Source organism: Poecilia mexicana, unplaced genomic scaffold (genome assembly GCF_051168715.1).
Source record: "Poecilia mexicana isolate PSO_F unplaced genomic scaffold, ASM5116871v1 scaffold_21, whole genome shotgun sequence".
Lineage (NCBI taxonomy): Eukaryota > Metazoa > Chordata > Actinopteri > Cyprinodontiformes > Poeciliidae > Poecilia > Poecilia mexicana.
Window position 1 is genome coordinate 14,771,258 of NW_028263390.1, and position 25,237 is coordinate 14,796,494.

The following is a 25,237-nucleotide window of genomic DNA, read 5'->3' on the forward strand; positions in this document are numbered from 1 at the left end:
AAAAACCACATTAAATAATACTTTGTGGTACATCAAACTATGCCCTAAAATAAAATTTTCTTTGAGTTGATGAAAGCTTCTCATCTTGGTCATTGTATGCCAAAGAAACTGGCTCTTTACAATTTATGGAAGTGTTTTTTTTTATTTTACAGTAATCATGTTAGAAATATCAAAACAAGGTCAATGTCAGGTGGAAACTGTAATGTACCAATAAAATTTGCCTTTTAAAGTGATATCCTGATGCCATAGGGGGAGGAATCATTTACTTAGTAACTTGTGCTTTATTTAAACTAGTTAAAAGCCGTTCCACTGAACATGTTATTGTCAGGCTTGGCATAAACAAAGCTATTGAGCTGTCCGTTTCTTATCTCTGCTTCCTCTTGGCTTTAAAAGGCCTCCTTCAGTGAGGTCTGATTGGCGGAGGAATGGTTTTATCTGTGATGTGATAGGTTGTGGTGCAAAACCACAAACTGAAGGGCTGTTGTTGTTACAGCAGCTCATGCAGTCATCCATTTTGGTGTGGCGATGCCGGTCCTTTCAGAGGACCTCTATGTCTATTTTTTAAATATATATTTATATATATATTATTATTTTTGCTGCTCACCAAACAGAGCTGGGGACTCAGCTTACTTAGACCCCCTCCTCTCCCTGCTCCTTCAGTACAGCAACAAGCCGACAGGGGGGCTTGCTGCTGCTTGCAAGAGCTGGTTGTTGTTTTCATGCACATTGCAATGATGCACACAGAAAACATGCTATCTTTGCTTAAAACTGACCTTACAGCATTACTCAGGTCTATTTTAAGAAATGCAGAGCTATAATCATGCTTTTATATCAATATTGATTGAACTGATTTGCGTGGAAAGATCGTTCAGGAATCGGCTGCAGCCGATTGCAGGCATTAGTTAGCACACTGAGAGCAAGAAAAACACTAAATTCAATCATGATCAATAGGAACAGAGAACAAAAGAAGCAGCAGAGAGAAGTGATGATGTTTTCTTAGAGGGGGACTGTCACACCCCCCTTCTGCTCACGTTTAGGACGCAATCGTTCCTCACGCTTAGCCACGCCTCATCAGGGCCCAGCACCGCTATTGGCTGTCTGGAATCTGTTTTCGCGTTCTGATTGGCTGCCGGAGGTGTCACTCACGCGAGCCTCGACTTATTTACCGAATGTATGAGCCGTAAAGGACGGTATTCTGCTGAGGGGCCCGCAACAGCTGAGTGCTCGCTTGCCTAGCCACTTTCCCCCACCAGTGCCCCAAGGAACAAAGACAGGAGGAAACAGAGCCATTTAAATTTACACTGTTTATTTTTTTTTAATTCTCTGCTCCGCGGAAAGAAGCAGAGGAAAAACGGAGGAAACGAAATGAGGCACGCCATCGCACCGTCAGAAAACGTGGAGAATAATTCAATCGCAGTGACAGACTTGTTTAAGATATGCACCCATTGTGAACGGCTCGCCAAAAAGGTAATAGAAATGACGCAAAAAATGAAAAATGTTTTTGCGTTACTGCAGTGTTTAGTCTTGCTGTGCTTGAATAAAAACGGTGTCACATTTCTGTGAATTGTTTTAAGCGACATTTGTCCTTCCAGCGGACTGGCTGCAGTGCAGTCTTTTGTCCAGACCTGTTTACGAGAGTGAAGACTTGTAATCACTATGCAGGAAATCATACATGTTCATGTGTTGAATTTAAATCTTAAGAAGAAGGCATATATAGGACACATTTAAAAGTATTTTAAACACGGTGTCACCTGTGAATGATGCTTTTCTGCCGGACTTCCCAGCGTGTGCTAAGGGGACATGTCTGGACAAGCAGCGGAAAGTTACTGGACAAAACAAGACAATGTAAAGATTTCTCTGTGAATGGGAGGGTATACTGCTTATCATTCAGGCTGTTGTTTTTTTTACTTAAAAAACTAAACGTATCATGCGGAAATGAGACTCAAATCTGATTTTCTTTCGGTGTTGCAGCAGAAAAAGAGAGAGGAGGTTCTAGCACCATTTAACTGCAGCATTCACTTCTCCTTTCCTCTGCCTTCCTCTCACATTTAACTGATCATATTTCTTCCCTTTTTCTTGTCTTATAGGATTTAGGCATAAGGATCCCAAGACCCCTAGGAAGCGGACCAAGCAGATTTATCCCTGAAAAAGAGGTAGGAGACAATCTCTAATCTCATGTAAGACTGTAAGATCTGCTGTGAACAACAAAACAACTAATTAGCCATTTTTTATTATTTTTTTTTTTTTTAGATTCTTCAAGTCAGTAAAGTGGACGCCAGTACGCAGGCGATATTTGAGGATGCATTTGCAGCCCTCCATCGGCTGGACAACATTTCCCTCGTGATGAGCTTCCACCCACAGTACCTGGGGAGCTTTCTCCGGACGCAGCACTATCTGCTGCAGATGGACGGACCCCTGCCTTTGCACTATAGGCACTACATCTGCATTATGGTACATCCTTCTCCTCCCATCCCTCCCTACGTAAACAACCAAATCAGCTTTTTTTCCTGTCAGTCTGATGATCTTATTACCCGACGGTACAGGCGGCTGCTCGCCACCAGTGCTCCTACCTGGTCAACCTGCACGTGAATGACTTCCTTCAGGTCGGGGGGAACACCAAGTGGTTGAATGGCCTGAACGAAGCGCCGCAGAAGCTGCAGCAGCTCGGGGAGATCAACAAAATCCTAGCCCACCGTCCGTGGCTTCTCACCAAGGAGCACATCGAGGTGAGTAGAGGGAAATCTCGTGCTGCGCCTGCGAGAACCGGACCTCCAGTTGTGGTTCCGTTCGGCAACCTGTCCCGCTTGTTGCTTTCAGCGCCTCCTGAAGACCGAGGAGCACAGCTGGTCCCTGGCAGAGCTCATCCACGCCGTAGTCCTGCTCACCCACTACCACTCCCTCTCCTCCTTCACCTTCGGCTGCGGCATCATGCCAGAGATCAACTGCGATGGCGGACACACGTTCAGACCGCCCTCCGTTAGCCAGTACTGTGTGTGCGACATAGCCAACGGCAACGGCCACGCCAATCACCACGACGATTTGCTGGGCAATCAGGTGAGTGGGTCGCCTGCAAAGAGGACAATCTGCTAAACCGAGCAGGTGCTTTATTGTCGCTGACTGTTCTTTACCTGCTCTCGTCCTCGCAGGAGATGTGCGGTGAGGTGGAAGAGCTGATGGAGAGGATGAAGCAGCTGCAGGAGTGCCGTGACGACGAAGAGGCCAGCCAGGAGGAGATGGCCACTCGCTTTGAAAGGGAGAAGACGGAAAGCATGCTGGTGGTCACGTCGGAGGACGAGGAGTGCGTCCCCTCCAGAGACATCTCCCGTCACTTTGAGGACACCAGCTACGGCTACCAGGACTTCTCCAGGAGGGGGGAGCAGGTGCCCACGTTCAGAGCGCAGGTAAATGTCGGACGGGGTCTTGTGAAGCGGCTTTAGGACGCGGTCCGGATGCACGTTATTGAGACGTTGCGCCTGTTTCTCGCAGGACTACAGCTGGGAGGACCACGGCTTCTCTCTGGTCAACAGACTGTATCCTGATGTGGGCCAGATGCTGGACGAGAAGTTTCAGATGGCCTACAACCTCACATACAACACCATGGCCACACATAAGGACGTGGACACGAGCATGCTGCGCAGAGCCATCTGGAACTACATCCACTGCATGTTTGGCATCAGGTCCGTCACCAGATAGGATCTGATTTTATGTTGGCAATAAAATCTGCTCTGCCTCGCTCTCTGTTCTCGCTGCTGACGGCTTTCCACTGTCTTCTTCAGGTATGACGACTATGATTATGGGGAGATAAATCAGCTTCTGGACCGCAGCTTTAAGATCTACATCAAGACCATGGTGTGCAGCCCTGAGAAGACCACCAAAAGAATGTATGAGAGTTTCTGGAGGCAGTTTCAGCACTCCGAGAAGGTACAGCTCTGAATTTCCTGTTTTGAGCTCTTTATGTGTGGTTAGCGCTGCTGCAGTGCGTTAATGTCACTTTTTTTTTTTTTTTTTCCTCCTGCAGGTCCATGTTAATCTGCTTCTCATGGAAGCACGGATGCAAGCAGAACTGTTATACGCTCTGAGAGCGATCACCCGCTACATGACATGAAGTGCTTTTGGCGTTTTTACTGTCGTCTTTGCTCTTTCTGGAACACTTCAAGAAAAAGAAAAAAAAAAAAAAACATTCATGGGAGTTTTTTTGTTGGGGGGGGGCTGGGGGGGGGGGGTTTGGGGATTTAAGCGAAAAGAGCTCTCGGTTTTGACAATGCTTGTTGGTTGGGCGTTGCAGAGAAGATCGGAACAAATGGAAATCAAGGGAAGAAGATTTTCTACTGGAGAAAAGTCATCTCAAACTACAAGTGGATCCACAAACATAGTCAGACGCTGCCTGCAGTGCCAAAACCGACCAACAGAGGACAGCCTTGAGCAAACTCCAGCCCTGCTGGGGGCAGGAGGTTGCGCCGGCGTTGACACTGGAGACATCCAGGACTACATTTCAGTATTCCAGCATTGCCTGTCTCACTTCATGTTAGGATTGAGAATCCTGGTGAAATTTCCCAGAAAGAAAGCTGTGCAGCCAGACCCAGCCTGCACTTTTGATTCTGTCGTCACTGTTGTTTGTTTAGTTTCTTAAACATCTTTTTATTTCACTTTTGTATGAGATGGGGATGGTTTTAAGGGGATGGTTTTAACTCTAGTGTTGTTGTTGTTTTTGTTTCAGTGTTTTCTACGTGTGCCTGAACTATATCCAGCACAGTGTGCGTACGTGCTGATGCTGCTGCTCCCAGTTGTATTTTAGAGGGATCATATTGATGCCCAAAATCACCCCTCACCCAATTCCCTTAATCCCTTTATAAAAGCCCCTGTCCATTAAACATCCATTGCATTACCCCCCCCGCCCCCCCCACGCCCTCTTTTTCCCTTAACCACATCCCAAATCTCAAACGTCAAAGTAAGCTAATCCGAGGAGTGTGAAAACCCCTCCATGTGGGGTGAAAAACTCAAAAGAACACTGTCTGAGCCCGTTTTTGAGTTTGACTGTACAGGTGTGGATGAGTTCTGTTTATCCTGAAGACTGAGGTGTGTGAGTGTTTGTGTGTGTGTGCTTCACAAAAATAAGTGGAGGCAAGAAAAAGAAATGTATGTCTTGGAATTTCATTTGTTTCAGAAAAAAAAAAAAGCGAGGCACTTTGAAGGAAAGCCTTCTTGCTTCTGCTGTAGCTCTGTTATTGTGAGAAAACTGTTCTTTTCATTGATGATGTCTTTTGTTTTTTTCTTGTATTGGAAAAAAAAAAATCATAGAAATGTAAATCGAATAGAAAGTTTGGAAACCAGGTTCTCCAGGAGGGGGTTTGCTTCCGTCATATCTCGTCTTCCGCTTATCCCGCCTGACTGGTTGACCTAACTCTTTCAAAGCTTTTGATTGTGAATTTTACCAGTAAAATACCTCTTCTGGTTTTTTTTTTTTTTGTTTTTAAACATGTAAAAAGTGCTCTTTGGTGAGCAGAGACTCTCTTTGGGCTGCTGCTCGGGGGATCCAGAGCTCACACAGGGCTGCCTGCGGTCGATAGCTTTCGAAGGCAATAAGGTTGTAGTTGTGCTTATTTCCCTGCGAGGAAAAGTCTAACCAGTGCAAAAGCAGCTTTTTTTTTATTTTATTTTAATCAGAGGTTTAAGGTCTCTGCTTATTTCTTTTGTTTACTAAAAATCAGTAAAGTACTGCATTCTTCTGAGGGTGGACTGAGAAAATCAGGCGGACGATGATGCGAGGAGGAGCAGAGCTGCAATGATAAAGGAATGGTACATTTGAAAGTGGTTTGAGAGAAAGTGGAAGTTTTCTTTTTCTTTCAAACTCCTGACTGATGTCAGTTACTGACACTTTTTTATATGAAAATATGGAAAAAAGTTTTAAAAAAATAAACTATAATACTGAGTTATTGTGTACTGTTTGTAGTTTTGTCCTTAAAAAACATATACTTTTACTACTTCATAAAAGAGACATACACCAGTACAATTTGGGAATCGAGCACAATCACCATAACTATCAGCTCGCATCATAGTTAGGTAGAGTTACATAGTTTTGGTTGAACAAAAAAACTGGAGACATTGATAACTCATGGAAAAAAATGACACAAAGTGGGGCCTTTTAAAGCTAAAAGCTCTGAATACAAAAAGCTGAGATCACTAGTAAGCTGAGCTCAGGGGAATAGTTCAGTTTATTATCAGTACAGTTCAGGGACTTTCATGCGAGTTTTATTTTACTGTGCCTGCTTCAAAGCTGCATGACTCACTGGGGGATCAGTTAATGGTCCTTTTTTTTTTTCCCCTGTGGTGAGCTTGAGGTCAAAGTCTCTTTTTGCTCCTGACCATCATGCTAACTCCCCACCCGAGACTGGTAATCTGTGAATTTCCCCATCAGAGCCACACAGGCATGTCTCTCAATGCAGAATCGCCAGCAGGAACTCACCTCTGCTGGCCAAAGATTTCACTGTTATCCCCAGTTACGTATGGAATAGCAACAACGTTGATATCAACCAGCAGACCGACCTTCATATCGGAGAACAATGTTTCGAAACTAACGTGTTTTTATTTCAAAACTTCGACCTGTCTTGTGCTTGTTACAGGTCACCGATGTCCAAAAAGTTGGGGGAAGCTGTCATGGCTTTTAAGTCCTGGTTTTTTTTTTTTCTTCGAGTCATAATTATGTAATTTGGAAACGCTGTACTTAGGCTATTCAGTGTAACCTGTAAGCACTGCCTTGTCCCTTATCTGTGTAACAATAAATGCTGTAAGAAGCAAATAAACAGGTTTGACTTCAACTTCTTCATACACAAATTCTTGACAGTGTCCAGACAATAACATTTTTATTCTTTTGTAGTAAACTGTGCTTAAGATTACATTATCAGTTGAGTATCACAGCATAGAATAACAAAAATCCACTGCGGAAAAAAAATTTGAAATGTTCATCCAAAGTCCAAAATAACAGAAAAATAAAACCTGGATTATGATGTCATGTCTATCAACCAAAGCGACTTAAAGTATCAATTAAAACATTTTCACAGAGGTCACAAAATGTAGGTAAAAACAAAATATATATATTTTTTTACATTAATGCACACATAAAAAAAATAAAATAAAAAAGAATATATATATATATATATATATATAATTTTTTCTTGAAGATTCCTTTAACATTTTATGCTTTACATGCTCACATTAATGATTAACCGCCACATATTTCATGTTCCCAACCTGAGAGCTTTAAAGTGACTGTAAAATGTTTGTGACCTCATCCTCTGTGAAGAACAGCAGCTTCAGTCAAACAAAACAGAGGCTGGATGACGAGCTTTGTTGGGACTTTTTGATACTTTTTTTCCTGGAGCTCTCCGTACTTAGCATATTCAAGGAACAGACGTTTCTCTGAAACCATAAATCTGTTTGTCAGGCTGTCACTTCTACTGAATGTAATACCTTTATCAACTTTTGAGCAACAGGTAAAAACTCTGACTCCCAGCATGCTCTGTAGAAATCCTGCTCTTCTTCATTCTGCGTCCACTTCAGAGCCTCCTCTTTATCTGAGGGAGGAGTGAGAAATGTTTGGTGTATTTTGAACATATTGTGCCTGAGAAGCATCGAAAATAATCACGCAACTAGACCAAAAATATTTGGGAAAGCTTTGTGTTTTTGCAGTGTAGATTTTAAGAGCTGGTAGAGAAATCCCCTGAAATTTTTACAGCTGTTTTTGTTTTTCTTTTTAAAGAAATATGGAAAATCCTTTAAGATAGTCTTTTCAATTAACATGAATCCAATATTTTCTGCAGATCAATCACATAAAGTCCTATTTAAACTAATCTAAGTTCAAATGGCATTATTACTTTTGCAAGTCACTGTATGACAGGGATGTATTTATGGGATGGAATAAATGTGTCATCCCCTCGTTGGGTGACCGATCTTAGGAGGAGTTTGTTCTTTTCCAGGTTGCGTCCCTCCACTGGTTATGTAAGAAGCAGCAATAAAACAAACCTGAGTACACTGTGAGGATCTCCAGCAGCCTCTCTCTCTCCTCTGCGTGCAACAGCGTGTCGGAGCCGTGACCAATCAGGTTCCACAAGGCCTGACAGGCCTGGCCTGCCAACTGCCAGTCAGCTGGCCCGAAATCTCTCAGGCAGTCCACTAACCTACACACACACACACACACACACACACACACACACACACACACACACACACACACACACACACACACAATCCTCATGTGACTCGAGGAAGGAGAACGCACATGACCATCTGGACAGGAACAGAGTGTGGGAGGTGGAAATAAAATTAAATGTCCCAACAGTGTTTAGTTTTTCAGGCCAGAACAGAAAACTACAGCCAAGAGAGAACTGCACAGACTTTCTGTCAGCTCCAACTCTCATCAGTTAAACATATACAAGTTATTATACAGACAACACTTGGGACGACGACTTTATTTTATAAATTCCTCACCAAGAAAGTCAGGAAGTTATCCTGTTGACTCCGGCCACAGATTTATTACATAAACTTTAAATTGGTTTTATTTTCTTATCTCAGTCTCAGCTAGAAATCCCATTTCCTCAAGAGCTGAGCTATCCTTTAAACAAACAAACCCCAGGCCTGCTCTGTTTTGCCATTAAGCTAAACTTTATGCTTTTCTGCAGTCCTCTCAGCTAAACTGCCAAATGCTACTTATCAGCTCAGAACATTAAGAGAACCATGGCGATATGCAGCAAATTATGCCAGCAAAAGGACGATTTTAAAAAATTAAAAGCTGTCAGTAATAAACATATGTTAAAGCTCCTTTGATGTAGGTTGGTAGGTGCCTTCTCACCACAATCGGCCCCCAAAGCGTTTGCAGGAGAAACAAAGAGAGGCTATTTATCTCTAAGTGCTTTTGTCCTTACTTTGCAGAAGCCCCCTCCAGCGTGAGACAAACCCTGTTGGGAGGGTCCAGAGCGAGGTTGGTCAGGACCCCGCAGGCAGAAAAACACATCTCGGCTCTCTTTGAGTCAAGCAGAGTCACCACAAACTTGTGCACTGAGGGAGAGGATGTGGACAAAGAATGGGGGAGATAAAGAGAGCTGCAATCACCAGAGTCAGCAGGCATGTTTATGTTATACGGAGTTGGCCCTGCAGATAAACCCAGCTCCAGCATGATGCAGAGGTACACAGATCACACTGCGTGGAGCGTCACAGCTTAAGAACCATGTGCTTTAAAGTTGATGTAGAAGTAAATTGCAGCTGAAATCAGATATGAACGTACTGTATGCTGCATAAAAACACCAATAACCATTAATTCTCACCATCTGGCAAAGAACCCGGCTAAATTTTCTATGGGGCTGAAATGTGGGCCTTGTGATGGCCGCTCTAAAACACAGATTTAAATTTAATCCAAACTACATGTATGACCACAAAATTCTTCAGCTTAGGTTTGATCAAACCATACAAACATGTCTCCTAAAATTAAGGATCATTTTTGACTGATTGCATGTATTTAGGAAACTATAATCTGTTTTCATTATGTTGATTTTAAAGAAATGGCTTCTGAGCGGGACTCATTTCACTGTGGGTAATAAGTTTTACTCGCTTCCTACTCAACAGATGAACGAGGGCCCTTCAGGAATTTGGAAACTGCATCCAAGAATGAACCAGACTTAAGGAGGTTTGTGCTTCTCTTCCTGGTATCTTTGCTAATTTCTGGGGATTTCTCTGTGATGTCACACAAGGAAGAAAGTACATCCACAAGTGCACCCCAATATTCTCTGCCAGACATTTTTGTCGCATTTCACAAAAAATTTTGGTAATCCCGAAGGACCAAAACCAGAAAAGGTTTAGTCAAATTTAAGAATAAAAATGTTATGAGCCTGTTTATCCTCTACACCAGGGGTTCTCAAGGGCCAATGTCTCTGCTTCAAGACACCTGAGTCAAATACTGAGGTCATTAGCAGGACGCTGGAGAACCTGACTGGACACTGAGGAGGTAATTCACTCATTTGATTCAGGTGTTTTGGAGCAGGGACAAATCTAAAAGGGCTTAAGAACCCCAGGTATATATCAACATCTCGCATTTCTGCATTTTCAAGAATTGGTAAACTACAAACTCTGTAACCCTAAATGTCTACAAATATACATTAGGAATACAGTGCAAAAATATGCAAACTATGTGTGTTACTTTTGGATAACAGAACTAAAACACTTTCCAATGTTGAAAGTGAAAGGACTGCTGGGGAAATTCCTCGATGACTTCTGTTCAGGTAAGTGTGCACACATGTTTGTACAGGACTTTTCCCACAATGCCTGCTTATGATTATTTTCGCGATAATGTCAGTAACACACACAAAGCGGCTGTGAAGCAGCATACAGGGAAGTAGGTAAGAGTTTGGAGCAGCAGGTTTTTCGAGCTCATATCGGACCATAATTGTTGATTTGTTCTTTCATTGGATGAATACCTTTATTTTGCATAGCTAAGTCCCGCACATCCTTATGGAGTGACAAGTTTCCATAGACACGAGTGGCCTCCAACATGGCGTCCATACTTGAACTAAGCAGCAATTTTGACATCACTGTAACACGAGAAAAAAAGTGCATTAATCACAATATTGCTCATTCAGCTTCGCCTTCAGATTTGCTGATCCTTTCGTCTTACACTTTGCAATGGTGAGCTGATTGCGTCTGATCTCAGAGTTTTCTTCTTGATAGAAGGAGAGGTTATTAATGGCGGCGGCCACATTCACCATTAGGTCCTCGCTCTCCTCCACACACCTCAGCTCTGTGCCCAACAAATGTCACACAAACAAATATAGACAAAAAAAAAATCAAGAATCAAATACCACATTTTGTATTTCACTGAAAGAAAACCTGTTTTACTCAACTATGTAAAAAACAAACAAACAAAAAAAATATATACAATATATTTTCTCAAAGCTACAAATAAATTGCTGTTATTCACAGTCAAGAAGGTGGATCCAGATGAACACAACACAGCTCAAATGCTTTGTTAAATAATGGCTGACGACTGTAACAAACATTACATAAAGATCTGATTAAACCATTCAAACACCTGCTCTTTCTGCTCCTTAAGCCTCCTTAGAATAGAGATGCGACAAAAACAAATATGGCTGCCTTTCATATTAGTTTCAGCCTGATGCACTTGATTTGATAACACAAAGGTCAATGTGACGAAGTCCAATGAAGAATGTGACCGCGAGCAGCCTTCGAATGAAGTCTGTTCCTGATATAGCAGCAGATGTCGTGTGCTCGGTCGTAAATCGCAGATATTGCGGTTGAGTTGTCAGCCGGCGCCTGTGTCTCACAGAATTTTGTTTCTGGTTCTGACTGGAAATGATGCTTTGTTGTGCCCCCCCCATCCTCCCTTGAAACTGCAACAGAAAGCAACGCGGTGCGGCGTGAACTCAAAACAGGACATCAATCTGCCAAGTTCGACTTTTCATCCTTTACTGAAAGTTTTCCTCTCCGTCTTTGATGTTCGTATCAATCTTACATTCTCAGTCTTTCGTTTCGTGCCCCACTTGTGGAGTGTATTTACATGCGACTTGTTGTTTTTTAACTCTTTCGCCACTGACTGTTTATTTCTCGCCTCCAACTGTCACAAAGTTATGTGTAGGAGGCAAGCAGCACATGAAGAGTTTCACACCCTCCTACATGTCGGCTCAACCTGTCCTAAACCAACTAACCACATGGAAGAAATTGATGCAAGCAAACCAAGTCGGCTATGAGAAGCGACAGCACATCCTGCTCCTGCAGCAAAGCGCTACGCTCTGTCAGAATTGCAAAAACAGGTAAACCAAAGGAGGATGTGTGATCTATCGAGCAGAAAGCACCGAGATGGTGAGAACTGACAAAATGAGGAATGGGTTTCCCAGCACCGGGGAAGTGGTTGGCTGCCTTGCACATGTAAACGCCACTAAACAGCTAATTATAAACTAATCAAAATGACTGATTTTCTTTAAAAAAAACCCAAATCTTTCTTTGATGCAACCAGTCACAGTTTTTGATATGAGCCATGTGGGCAGATGCTCTGGCCAGCAACAGAAAGAGGGAAACACAAACACCAAATTAAAGAAACCTACTTTGTATCTATTGCTTTTCATGCATGTGCAGACTATGAGGTGGAGACTCCTGCTTTCTGCTGAGAATAAAACAAATGTTCTGTGTGCTTTGTGAATGTCTAAAGTCTAGACTAAATTTTATCCTAAGCCACAATTTAAATTATTTCCTGCATTTGGCAGAAAGAGGACTTCACTCATGTAAAAAGTAAAAACAATGACAAAGAAAGAAGACGTCTGCTTTTGCTTGCAATCAATTTTTTGCCTAAAACACATTTTTCTCTTCTCACCTAATGTCTCCATCAGAAGCTGAATGCATGTTGTGTTTGCAGCCAGTGACGGACCGACAGCCGGGTGGATGCACATGTTTGCCAGCACCCTGACCAGCTTCACCAGCACATCGTCGGTCAGAGCTGCAGCAGCTGCTGCTGCAGGTTCTCTGGGGGAAGGTGCTTCTGTCTGCACGTCTGTACTTGATGACACATTTCTCCTCTGGTAGCTGTTGTACAGTCGGAGGAGCGTAGGCATGCAGTCGTTGCACTGAAAGAGCTCCTGCCGAGGCTCCTCACTTTTGGCTGTGAGGTTGCCGAGCGTGAAGAGAAGACGTACAACAAGGTCCTGTGGAGGAGACATGGAGACGGGTCGCTAATGACCCTCCAAATCTGACGCCGTGAACTTTACTGAAATTAAAGATTAGAAATCAATTTGCTTAGATATTTCTCTGGCTTAGGCCTAGTTACTTTCTGAATCTCAAAGTAAACATTTTAAACTAAAGTTTTTAATTATCCCAACTGCAGGTTCCCTACAATTAACCCTTTACATCACTTTTACTCATGGATCAACTCAAGCTCACTATGTCTATTTTTTTTCTTTATTCCCTTCTTTAATCTTTTTGACTTGCGCACACCAGAGGGAAAAAACACTGAAAGCCTAAAAGGAACATGCCTTTACTCTTTATTACATACAGAGAGCAAAGAGCACATATGAGAAGACAGAGGGGGCTTGTGGACTCACCTGCTTTTGGTGATGTTTGCTCAGCAGATCTAAAATTAGAGAGTAGCAGTTGGGGGTCTGGGCCAAAGCGAGACAGCACTCGGAGTAAGAGGACAGTTTACTGAGGGAGAGAAGGGACAATAAATACCACCGACCAATCAACCCACTGAGAGCGCTGCCATGGAGACTAACTGTTCAAACAAATAAAGAGGCTGAGCTCTGCCACGTTTTCACAGCATAAGAAAAAAAAAAAAAAACTTTCGAAGGTTTCTGACCTTTTTCTCAGTTATTTAGATGTTAAATCTGCTTTTGCATTATCCTTAGCCCCATTTACTCTGATACCTCTAAATAAAACGCACTGCCACCAATGCTTTAAAAGCAAATGGTGGTAAACAAGCAGCATCACTAAGGAGGACAGAAGAAAGGAGACGCAACAAGCACAAGGTGGAAGGTGAGCTGGTGACATTCTGAGTGCTGTGTGTGGAGAAAAGTAACACGAAATGCCACCCTGAATGCACCAAACCTACGATGAAACACGGTGGCGGCAGCATCATGCTATGAGGTCGCATCGTGCAACAGGGAAGACTAAGATCGATGGAGTTAAAAGCAAGACAGTCAGCATTTAAGATTTTAAACTTTGATGAGCGCAGACAAAGGAAAACAGAAACTGTTTCTGTTTCAGTGAAACCGCTTCAGATCAAAACGGTTGTACAATCAACCTCAGATCTACCGACAGAACTGATTCTCGTCATTAGACAAGAACTCATTTAGCAGCATAAGGGAACCCTGGAGGCGGAGAATCTCGTGTGAAAAAGAAAGCAATGATACCTTTTCTTTAAATAAAACAATGAAACCAGAACAAAATAAAATGACTGTACCTAAATATTCTGGAAATGTTGGTGCATATGTCTTTGTCCTCGCAGTAACGACCCAAAACCAGGCAAAGGGCTGGAATTACATAGAAGGAGACGAAGAGCGTGCGGGAATCAGGATGATCTGCAAGGTTCCTCAGGGTGGCTGTCAGCTTTAGAGGACAGAGTGAGAGAGAGAGAGAGAAAAAAAAAACAAAGAAAGTGATGATATGTTAGGAAAAGAAGGAGTAGCTGCTGGCCTGCAGCCTGCAGAATGCTCCACAGTTCAGTAAGGAAATAAATCATTCTATCACAAGAAAGAAACTGTAATTCCCAACATATGGCCATACTTGAAGCTCTGGAAAGCCATAGTGTGCCCTCTAACAGGGTAATGAGCCGTGTTAGATATCAAATGACGGACTGGTTAAAGATGTTTGTTTGGGCCGGCTTATGTGGTTTGAAGCAATCATGTTGAGCAAAGTGGCGCACAGTGTGCTTTGGACTGCAGTGGCCCCATCTGCAGGGAACATCAGGCTTGTGAACAGCAATGTACCAGACATAAACAAAAACATTTTTACCTAATAGTTCACAATATGTCCATAAATACCAAACAAGTACATTCCTCTTTACTGACACGCAACCACTTTTTCATACACTCACCCAGACTTCTAAAGAGGAACATAAAAAAAAATAAAAAATCTGTCATGTTACAATAATGTTAATAATGTTTGAGACAAACCTGGACGAGGATGTTCCCCGCTAAAGTCATGTCGCAGTCTGACACTATGCAGAGTTTCTGGAGGAGTTTCTGCGCAACTTCAATACAGTTTTTGGCCAACAAGATTCTGAGGATTGTGATGTTTCCAGAGAGAAATTTTAAAGCACCGACACAGTAGAGAAGAGCTTCTCCAGACACACTAACGTCTTCATATTTCAGCACCGACAACAATGAATCTAGAGAAGAAACCATAGAAATGTGTTTGATTTGTAATTAACAAACATGCTCAAAGATGAAGATAAATTCAAATGTAACAAAGCATACAAAGCTACACAATATTTCATCTAGAAAATCTGACCAATGATGGAAATTTTCTCAAAGAGGATGTCGTTGCTTTCACTGCGGCTGATTTGGAAGACGAGCTTACAGATGTTGAGCAAGTTGTTTCCACTCACACAAAGCTGGAAACATGAAAAAAGAAACAGACTGTCATTTCACATTAAGATGCCTTCTGTGTTTTTGTTATTGAAACTTATGGCAGACATCCTGACACGCACACAACCACCCACCCATGCATCTGCAAAACACATCACTCACGGCGAGGCAGAGCTTAGCAATGTGCAGGTTGAGCTGGGCAGACTCGCGATCAACAAGGTGGAACAGAGTTCGAAGTATCCCAGATCTCTTCTTACAGCGTCGACTGAGCATGTCCGCATCAGCCAGCGTGCCATGCAGACGGTCACACAGATCACACAGGCGGTCCACCGAGCCCTCCGAGCTGCCTGCGCATGGCAAACGCACATATTAAAGTAATCATGTCAGGCATGGATCAAACGTGACGAAACTGAGGACGAGTGACAAAAGTATCACTGCATAAAATCTATGTAAACTTTTATAGAAATTACAGATACAAGGCAGCTTTGCACACCTAGAGATTGAAACATTTATAGATGTTTCTTTGTAAAATAGCTCAAGATCAGATAAAATGGAGGAAGAGTGTCTCTGAACAGCTATTTACATCTTGCCACAGATTTTAAGCCATACTGGGCTTTAACTGGGCCATTCTAACACACCTCCACCTCTATGTGTAGCACCTCGCTACACATAGCATGTAGCAAACTTAACATACAGATTTTTAAAGTGTGCGATTAAAAGTTATCCTGCTAACAGATTTTTCAACCTGAGCTGAGGCCCATTATACTCGAGTAAAAAGATCAGGCTACCTTGCTGATCCTTTCTCTTGATGATTCTACTTGTTCATTATTGTTCTCTAATAAAATCCCTGGATCTAAGATAAAAAATAAAACATTTATCCATTTCTTCACTTAAAGCAGGGTTTCCCCCAGAGCATTATAAGCCTGGCAGGCCACCAGGCTTTACCTGTGCCCCCACCAGGCTTAGCTTTGCTTGATTATTTAAGTTTTTTTTTTAGTGTTTGCATTTTTTAAGACTTTATAGTTGATGTTCAGATATTAATATTTTAATCTTCCAATAACACATAAGTATCAAGTGATATTTTCAATTTCCTGTCAACTTTAAACAATGTTTGATGTATCAGATAAAATCCTATGGATATACATTGAATCTTATGCTCATAACATGACCAAATATGAAAAATGGTTGAGGAATAGGAACAGTTTTGCAAGGGATCGTTTAGGGGACTTTTATTTATCCAGAATAGATTATGTCAGCAGTGCTCAGCAAAAAAATTCATCGGTCTTCCTCCTTTGAGAGGCAGCAAGGAGTTTCGATGGTGAAATACAGAAGAACAATACAGCAACAGGCAGCTGACGCAAAGGCAGAAAAAGGGTGGAGTGTTTTCCTCCTTTTTGAGGGAAAATAAATGTTTTCCTTGCATAAATAAGAGGCCGCTTCTAAGAAAAGCTGAACGCTGTCTCACACTCTGCACTTCACTGCAATTTCTCACCGAATCTCTAGCATGTTTTATGCATGAGCCAGGAGCCCCTTAGTACAATAAATATTTAATATTTATCTTTCAAATGAAATTTCCATTAAATTTGTAGAGCATTAAAATATTTAAGGACACAGATTTCATTTCATGGCTGCCAGACTGTCGTTTCAGGCTAAAAGACAGATTCTGTACAGATGCCAAACATAACACTGCTCTGTTTGTCCTTCCCCAGTGGGTGAGATGGCAGTGCTTTTTCATTTTGCGAGACTTTATGCATGACTATCTGCCAGTATTGAGAAATCAATTTCTCAGCCTGCTGGCTGAAAATGAAGAATAATAAGGAGAAACAGGGATGTTTGAATGAAAAACATCAGAATCTCCACCACTGCTAAATAAATTTAAGACAAGGATTAGGTTTTAAAGACAAAGGAGAAAAAAGGTATTAATGTGCTGACTGGAATGCAATGTATTAGCGATGTACTTTGCTTTTCACACATGGTAGGTTACCTGCAGCTATGCTCTCCAGCTCTTGAAGAAGAGGAAGAATCACATTATTCCACACCAGTGACTCTGGATCCTCCTCATCTGGGCATGTGGAGCCGTTTCCATGCCCAAGCTCTGAAACGTGGAGAGAAAATTACAGTTTGCCAATTACCTCCTGCAAGCACAGAGGTGGTTAGCAAGGTTCACAAGTTCACCATCTTAAAATAAAACAGCAGGAAGTTTGATGCCACAGCAAAAGGTCACCATCCACAGCTAAACTTCCTCTTACTTCTGTCTGCACCAATATGAAACAGTCTGCATGTGCAACAAAAACACGTGTCTAAATTCTCTTAAATACCATACATGCTTTGTTTCTGAATATTTGCATACCACATTGCATGGTATGATACAGGAAGTCGTGGCTGCACAAACCCACCTCTCTCAGCTATTGATTGGTTGTTTTATGGCTGTTAGCAACAGCACCTCAACCAAAGGCTTTTTTTTTTCCAACTTAAGTTTAAGTTGGAAAAAAAAACTTCAACTTCAACTTAAGCTACAATTTCAACTTCAACTTCAACTTAAGTTACAGAGATCATCATGTTTAGGAGATGTTACAAAACAGGTTTCTTTTCATGAAAATACTCTAAGTGCAAACACAGAGGTGGTGGTTAGCAAGGCTCACAAGTCATAAATGTTCAATTTGTGTTACTTGGTAAATATGCATAACTTGCTTGAAAATAAGAAGAGTGAGGTGCAATAAAGAGATCTGGACAAACCTGTTTTCTGTTCTGTTCCAGACTCTGTGGGTCTAACTCCTGAGTCAACATCAGGCTTTATATTTTTACTGCTGTAACAAAAACAGACACAGACGCACGCACACAAAGAGCCAGGTTACATCAGATTTTGTGGCTACTGTCATACTTCCTTAAAATTGGCGCAGCTTTGGATAACTGTGCATAAAAGACAAAACGTGTAAATAAAACCTAACAGCGACTTTGTCAGGAATTAGAAGTCTCTGCTTTTAAATGCCTTGACAGGCTGTAAAAAAAATTGCCACTAGGTGTCCTTGTTGCAACAGAGGAGCAACTTGTGAGGAGGCGCTCCTCTTGAGTCCGTTTTGCCCATGCATGCGTGTGAACAGTGCGAGATCATTTGCACGCAAGTAAGATACATGTGGGTTTATGTCCTTCCGTTTACATTGCTGTTTTTATTTATCTGGGTGTGTGACGGTGCAGTTGTGCAGAATGTCTGCTCAAAGACAGGAACTGAGATCTCAGCTCTGAGGCCAGTCTGGTACATGCTTTGTCACCGCGAGCTGACACCTCCGTCTTTACCTCTGTGCAACACTGGTGAAGTCTTCTAATAGGTAGCATGCTATGTATGCCGTGTGTTGTGGTTTTCCTTTTGCATTATATGGTTGCACATGTTGCAATGTGCATGGAAAACATTGCATCAAGGTGCCAGTTCACTTCGTGAAGCAGGACAGATGGTGAGTGGTGGAACTAATTACAGCATAGCAACCCTAAATAGTGATAATAAATAAAAACAGATTATGACATAACGTGCTGACTCACATTCCCTTCTCCATGTTTACAGGGCATAAGTTTGATATCATAAATACTTGCTTAAAAATTAACTTTTCCTTAAGAGGACAATCCCAGTTTCGGGTTTAGCTGCTGTTACAGTTGAAACCAGATGTTTGCCCAGGCTGTACATTGTTTTTCTCACCATCAGCCATCAAAAAAAGACTGAAGATAACATATTTCAGGTCAGTTGGGATTATCGAATACATTTTTAAGATTCCTATTCCATAAATCTATTTGAAAAGGTTCAGGTGAAAATGTCATGGCTTTATAACGTTTAATTCATATTATTTAAGTTAAATAGAGGCACACATGTGGATGTATTTACAGGCAAAGTCATACACGCTGCTGCCTTGTGTGACATCATGGAAAGTTTTTGAGAAGTCAGAGTAGATTTGTCTGATGTTGTCTGAAGGTCCCACAGTCATCCGTGTAAAAAAACAACAACAGCAAAACAAAAAGAAAAAAAACCCCACATAACTAGGAACAGCATAAGAGTGACCAGCTATTATGCCATTCAGGAAGGAGCCAGGTTCTGAGTCCCAGTGATGAACATAAAACAAATGCAAAAGACCTTGTGAAAATCAAAGATGAAAATGATAAGAAAGCATCCTTATCACAGTAAAACTGTAAAAACATGAGCTTCTAAAGCACCAGGAACTTAGACACAGAACTTAGATACCATAGAGACATGTCCTGTGAACTGAATTGTTCACATTTAGAAGAAAAGGGAGAAAGCTGAAAGCTTGAGAACGCCATCCCAACTGTTAAGCACACAGGGTTGCAGCATGATGACAATATTTTGGAGTGGCTGTCACAAAGCCACTCCAAAATATTTATTAGTGGGTGGGTGTGCAAAGGTGTGAGTGAGCAAACAAGGCGGCCTAAAAACCGGACTAGGCCAATCAGCCAGAATAATGCAATTTTGACATTAAATAAATAGAAAAATGTCAATAATCCTAACTGACCTGTAACAGGAATTGTCCAAACTTATTGGCAGCCAGCGAGAAAAGTGGTTACGTGTCTTTTTATAGGTAAATATCTTATTTCAAATATGCGCAATGTCTAAAAGGAGATATGCAGCAGGGATAGTTGGCAGAGGCTTGCTGCACCATCAGGGGGCTTTGCCTTTGTATGATAGGATTAAGGGCTTGATAATAAGGTCTCTTTGTGTGAATCTGCATTCTCTGAGACATGACCTCATCCCTGTCTTAGGCCTGGCCAGTGCAGTGCAGTCACAATATGCAACACTGCCAGCCTTGCCCAGATCGGCACCCAAATCTAATAGAGAGCCATTTGGAGCTGAAGAGCTCTGGCTTATTGGAGAGGAAAAAAGAACCAAGGGGCTGTCTGATATATATATGCTTTGACTCAGCTGGTATCTCTCACTTTGTACTTCTCCAGAGCTAATTTTGTAAAATTGGGCGACAATACTTCCAAAAAGCCTGATTTAATAGTGCGCTCAGTGCCGGAGTTTTAAAAGTAGGACCCGTCTTTGTCAGCAACAAGTTACAGAAACATTGCGTGTTAAGCTGGCTCGAGTGGGGTTATGTGAGGGAGATGTATGAGCAGCGGGAGAGATTTCCTGTAAAAATGTTTTATGGTCTTACTCCCCCACCTCCTCTCTTAACAGGTCCAGCTGCCCCACCAAATCGATAAGTGGATGGATTGTAACAACAGCCCCCTGACATCGTGCCCAGAGTTATACGCTCCTCAAGCTGACACACAGCTGATGAGGTCGGCAAAAAAGTAGAGCTTTTAGCCTCTCTGCGCTGGGGAAAAGTGTAAAAGCTGACAAATGAGGATATCGACAGATGGAGGCAGATTCATTGGATTTGAATCTTGCCAAGAAGCTGGACTTAACTGTGACCAAGATATAGTGTACAGTGAAGTATATGATGGTTTAACAGGAGGTTGAGAGTGTAAAGTTGAAGAATTTGTGGTTGTAGTTAGAGAAACCCGTGCTGCTCTGCAGTATCTTGGAAAAGTGTTTCTCGCCACTTGAATGTTTTTGGATTTTGTCACATTACAAACACCGACTTCCATGTATTTTATGTGACACAGTACAATACTTCCTAAATAGTTTATAAAAACCTTTTAAAAAGAGTGGCATGCATTTGTGTTCAGCGATAAACCAGTGTAACCAAATTCCTTCAATAGTCACCTAATCAATAATTATTAGTCATGTACGGCTCAAATCGCTCCTAGAGATTTGTGGAAAAAGCCATTGCTGGAAAACAGCCAGAAAAGGTACAGTTTGCTGTTTGCCACAAGTAATGACCATCTGGAGGAAAGATGCTCTGGTCAGATGAGACCAGAGCAATTTAAGTCCAAAGTAGAATACAACCCATCTGACTGAGCTTGATGGATTTTGAGAAAGGAATAAGCAAACATTTCAGTTTAGATTAAATTTGAGTAATGACTCACGGGGGCTGAATACAAATGTACTGCACAATTTTCTGATTTTTTTTTTATCTCCACCCAAAAATGTCTTACAAAACAAGTTTGTGATTTACATGTGACAAATAAAGAGAGCTAATAATTTACACTGAACACAGTTTTAATACACTTCAAATGACGTTCACATATTTTCAGCAGGCCAATATATAAAAGATGCTTTTATCATTGTTACAATAACTAGATATTTACTATGACTATTATTGCCCAAATTTGTAATATATTAAAAATAAATTTGTGTAGACAATTTTGAGTTACCCGTCTAATAATTTAACCTAATAATAACAGAACACAGATCAATAATTACACTGATATTCTTGTTTTTTTTAAATGATTTTTACTAGTAATAACTTTAACTGCTGTCACAACTTCAAGAAAGACAGTACACTTTCAGCGGAACAAATACAAAAAGGCACAGCAGCAATCAATATTACTAAGAAGGATTTGACGAAAGCCAAAAACAGGACTCAACTTCATCTAGTAATGGCTACCTCTGCAACCTTTTGTCCAAGTAAATCTTAAACTGATTGTGGGGCTGTCATCATTAAGGTCAAAGAGGAGGAGCAGTAGAAGGAAAAGAGACAGTAAAGGACACATACTGCCGAAGATTTTACCTTCTACTAGGTGTCCTGCGTTGGCTCGCTTTGAGATGACCTCTGCGGTCCGTGGAGAGGTCTGGACTGCAAAGTTGTTCGGCTGACAGCCGCTTTGGCTCTGGGCCTGGATTTAATTTCTCTTTCACAAAAGAAAAAGAAAAGATGAAACAAATCATTCAAATGTTAAGTGTGAGGTGCTGTAGACAATTTCTATGTTCACAGTACACATAAAAGCAGGCAGGCAGATAATTATTGACTAAAAGAAAAATGGACATTTAGGATTTGTTCACATGTCTATCTAAAAAAGGGGAGGGAGGAAAACACATAAGCTAGACAAATCCTAATCATATAGCCAGAGCTATATTAGCACGGCTTAGATCAAAGTACACACATGTTATAATAGCACAGTCAAAGTCCTAAATCTTGTGCTTACAAATGCTCTTCATCTGATTTGACTGTCACTGAGCTATTTTTAATAGAAGAAACGACTTGCAACTGCAATTCAAATTAAACTTTGCTTCATCTCACAAGCCTGAAAAAAAATGCACACCACACTTATCAGATTTTGTTTTTCCATTTTGAAAACCATGTGTCTTTTTACTTTACTTCACAGTTATGTCCTACATTGTGTTTGTCTATTACATAAAATACAACTAAAGTGTTTTGAAATTTGTGGCTGTAGCATGAAGAAGTTAAGGGTATGAAAACGATTGCTACATACTGTATTTTGGAGAAGAATGGTTACACATAAATGTTTGCACAAAAAAAAATTGATAATACAGTGATCCAACTAAAAATAGAGAATAGTTTATGCAAGTCTTTTTTATGTTTGCTAACAGACACAAAGAGTAATAATTAATTTTAGATTTAAAGCACCAGAGATTGATTTAAGTTTTTTTTCCCGCATCTTTTCTCAGTTGGTCGACACAAAACGTTTTTCTTTTCTCACCATCTGTGCATGCTTCTGAAGGCAGCAGTGATGCAAGAGATGCAGACTTGAGGAGGCGGGTCTGAGACCATGCCAACCCTTTCCTCGCTTCCACTGGCTCAATGGGGGATTTGGGAAAGTCCTTCAGTGGATCCTCAGCATTACTGGAGTCTGGAAACTTTGGTTTCTGGACGAACAGACAAAATACCAAATCCATGATGGTGTGAGAAATCGATCACCATCTGAATTTAGTTGTGACATCTCTTTTAAGCCATTAGAACTCCTCCAAGCTTGATTTCTTTTGGTTGAAAGAAACAAAATACACATTGATAAAATGTCTGTGAATGTTACATACATGGTTCAGAGGTGAGAGGCGAGTCCCTGAGCCTGGCCTGGAGTCGGCATCAAAGTTTCGAGCATGAAGGCTGCAAAGTTTTAAAACGTAATCAATGATTTATGACAGCAGATACATACATTTTCAGTTCACAGATATGAATTCAGCTGAATTTGTTGCTAACCTAAAGGCTGACGGAGGTCTGCTGCCATGATCTCCTCGAACAGAGTTTCCCCCAAAAAGCCGCCTGGGTCCATCTCTTGGTGTGAGCGGCCGGTGTGTGGACTGAACTCGCAGAGACTGCCTTGCTTCTCTGACTATGTCTGCACATGATTTCCTCAAACTGTTGCGCCGTGGGGTGAAAGCGCTGCAGACCTCATGCTTGGTCTCCATAGAGCTCAGTCAGTTTGCTCATTCGGGCCTAGGTGACTACCACAATAGGCCTTTTTAGAAAATTATTTTGTGTACATACACATGTGAAAACAGTCAAATTCCTTGTGCTCTGCCAATAAAGCTGATTCTGTGTTGCTCACTTGGCCTTTTCTCTGCTTTACGTCAGTCTTGTCCCCACCCCTTGTTTCTTGATCACACATCCATTGTGCATCCAGTTGATTGCTCCCTCAGTATACATTAAGCCTGGTTTACTGTATTCTTTTCCAGATCCTAATTACCACGTCTCTAGCTATCCCTTGACAGCAGTTTTCTGCCATTTCCTGTGTTATTGAGTTTCTTTCATAAGTTCTGCAACCATTTTGTTTTGTTCCAAAGATTATTTGGAGCATATTATCTTCCTCTCTGCCTTCATGTCACACATTAGCGGCCCTGAGACCATCTTACTGCTTTGTGACAAATAATTATAACCAGTACTAAGTATAATACACATCTCTAACATGACTCATCTGCTCTTCATTTTACAGATTTGTCGTTTCTCAATTCAAAGGTAGTTACGTTCATCTATCCTATACTAAACACTTTCTAAATCTTAAGTTTTTTGTTTTTTTTTCTGGAACATTTTTACAGTTTGTCAAGTTAGATCAACAAGATTTAAAAAACACGTTTATTTGTGTGTTGTATTGATATTTTAGGTCATATTTGTGAAATGCAATAATGAATTATAATTTGAAAAGTGTTTAATGCACATTTAGGACTCCAGAAGGGACCTGATTGGAAATAGAGTGCAGCTGTGTGTAATTTAGTCACTATATGAACACAGTAAAGGACTTACGGGTTTGCTAGAAAACGATAGTAAAACAAACAAACAAAAAAAAAAACAAACAAGTAAATACATCGAAGTTGGTCACAAAAAGTAAATAAACCCCTTTATTACTTTATCATAATTTTATAATGCCGTAAAAATAATTACAGCATTTTATTTACATATACTTTGAAATATATTTCATACATATAAAATTACTGTAATTTTTCGAGTTAATGTTTAAAATTTATTTGCTCACTTTTACTGACGTTACAGGTGTTGTAGATGCGGGACGATGGCCTTTGTTTGTGCGCGTTCGCGATCCGTTTCTATGGTGACAAAAATGTCGCTTTCAAACTCAAGATATCAAATCCAACAAAAATACGGATAAAATAACTTAGCATCTGGGATTGGAAACTTCATTTGTTTATTATACGAGTAGCTTAGTGATTAAGAAGCTATATTTATCCATAAGAACAGCTAGAATTTTTTTAAAGCAGCAGGAATCGGTCGATGAGTCTGATGTTTGAATGAAACTTGTCGTTAGTAAATTAAACTGGAACACTCACCGTTAACACTCCTCACAGCTTAAATTGCCGAAAAAGATGTCAGTCATGAAATAAAGCATGGTTTCCAGACCAAAGCGCAAAAGTAAAATGCGCAGAATCTTGCTTCAAAGTTGCAAGTTTTCAATCAGGCGTTTAGGTTAGACTGAAGCTTTCCTGTGCACGAGCTTCAGACGCGCGACTCAAGGTGACGCGCTTTTGCCTTTAACTGGGCTGTGAAGGAAACCACGAAGATCTGCTTCAAGCTAAAGTAAGGATCCGGGTTCATTAACTGTTTGTCTTTATTTGTCGTTTAACTTTAAATTAAACACTGTGCGAGTTTAACAATAAAAACCATAAACAAAAGTTAATTTTGTTTAGCTAAAAATCCTCAGGGGCAGAAGTATCATTATGGTGAATTGATGTCTCTTTGTAGTAGGTAGATAACTTTAGTAGATTAAATTTAGTTTCGGGATCTGACTTTGGGTCATTGTTGTTGTAATTATAAAGAGAGCTTAAGCTTTTATTTCAGCAGTTCTTATATGTCCTATTTCAGTTTGCG

At 41.0% G+C, this 25,237-nt stretch overlaps 2 protein-coding genes across 4 annotated transcripts in view; one reads left to right on the forward strand and one right to left on the reverse strand.

The window, feature by feature from the left end:
* Positions 1 to 6,800, forward strand: part of sesn1 (sestrin 1) — a 58,164-nt gene extending 51,364 nt beyond the window's left edge. The window contains exons 1-9 of one of the 2 annotated variants that reach the window (XM_014993923.2): positions 1,184 to 1,467; positions 2,088 to 2,153; positions 2,251 to 2,451; positions 2,544 to 2,726; positions 2,818 to 3,054; positions 3,147 to 3,401; positions 3,487 to 3,677; positions 3,777 to 3,921; positions 4,019 to 5,929. In XM_014993923.2, the coding sequence (XP_014849409.1) occupies positions 1,366 to 1,467; positions 2,088 to 2,153; positions 2,251 to 2,451; positions 2,544 to 2,726; positions 2,818 to 3,054; positions 3,147 to 3,401; positions 3,487 to 3,677; positions 3,777 to 3,921; positions 4,019 to 4,105 (1,467 nt within the window). In that variant the 5' untranslated portion in view covers positions 1,184 to 1,365 and the 3' untranslated portion in view covers positions 4,106 to 5,929. Of the gene's footprint in view, positions 1 to 1,183; positions 1,468 to 2,087; positions 2,154 to 2,250; positions 2,452 to 2,543; positions 2,727 to 2,817; positions 3,055 to 3,146; positions 3,402 to 3,486; positions 3,678 to 3,776; positions 3,922 to 4,018 lie in introns of those variants that run through there. The other variant, XM_014993922.2, reaches the window with a different exon arrangement.
* Positions 6,801 to 6,843: 43 nt separating this feature from the next.
* On the reverse strand, positions 6,844 to 25,047 carry armc2 (armadillo repeat containing 2). 2 transcript variants are annotated; one of them, XM_014993914.2, is made up of 18 exons: positions 24,700 to 25,047; positions 23,120 to 23,364; positions 22,957 to 23,026; positions 22,623 to 22,788; positions 21,692 to 21,812; positions 17,814 to 17,884; positions 17,062 to 17,172; positions 15,240 to 15,424; positions 15,001 to 15,103; positions 14,664 to 14,878; positions 13,952 to 14,097; positions 13,095 to 13,194; positions 12,371 to 12,698; positions 10,661 to 10,783; positions 10,464 to 10,577; positions 8,919 to 9,051; positions 8,020 to 8,174; positions 6,844 to 7,571 (listed from the first exon to the last, which is right to left on the reverse strand). In XM_014993914.2, the coding sequence occupies exons 2-18, from the start codon at positions 23,326 to 23,328 to the stop codon at positions 7,438 to 7,440; spliced, it is 2,484 nt and encodes an 827-aa protein (XP_014849400.2). In that variant the 5' UTR covers positions 23,329 to 23,364; positions 24,700 to 25,047; the 3' UTR covers positions 6,844 to 7,437. The 2 variants fall into 2 exon arrangements, with proteins under 2 accessions (XP_014849400.2, XP_087858247.1); XM_088002121.1 differs by lacking the exon at positions 24,700 to 25,047 and adding an exon at positions 24,390 to 24,526.
* Between the last annotated feature and the right edge of the window lie 190 nt (positions 25,048 to 25,237).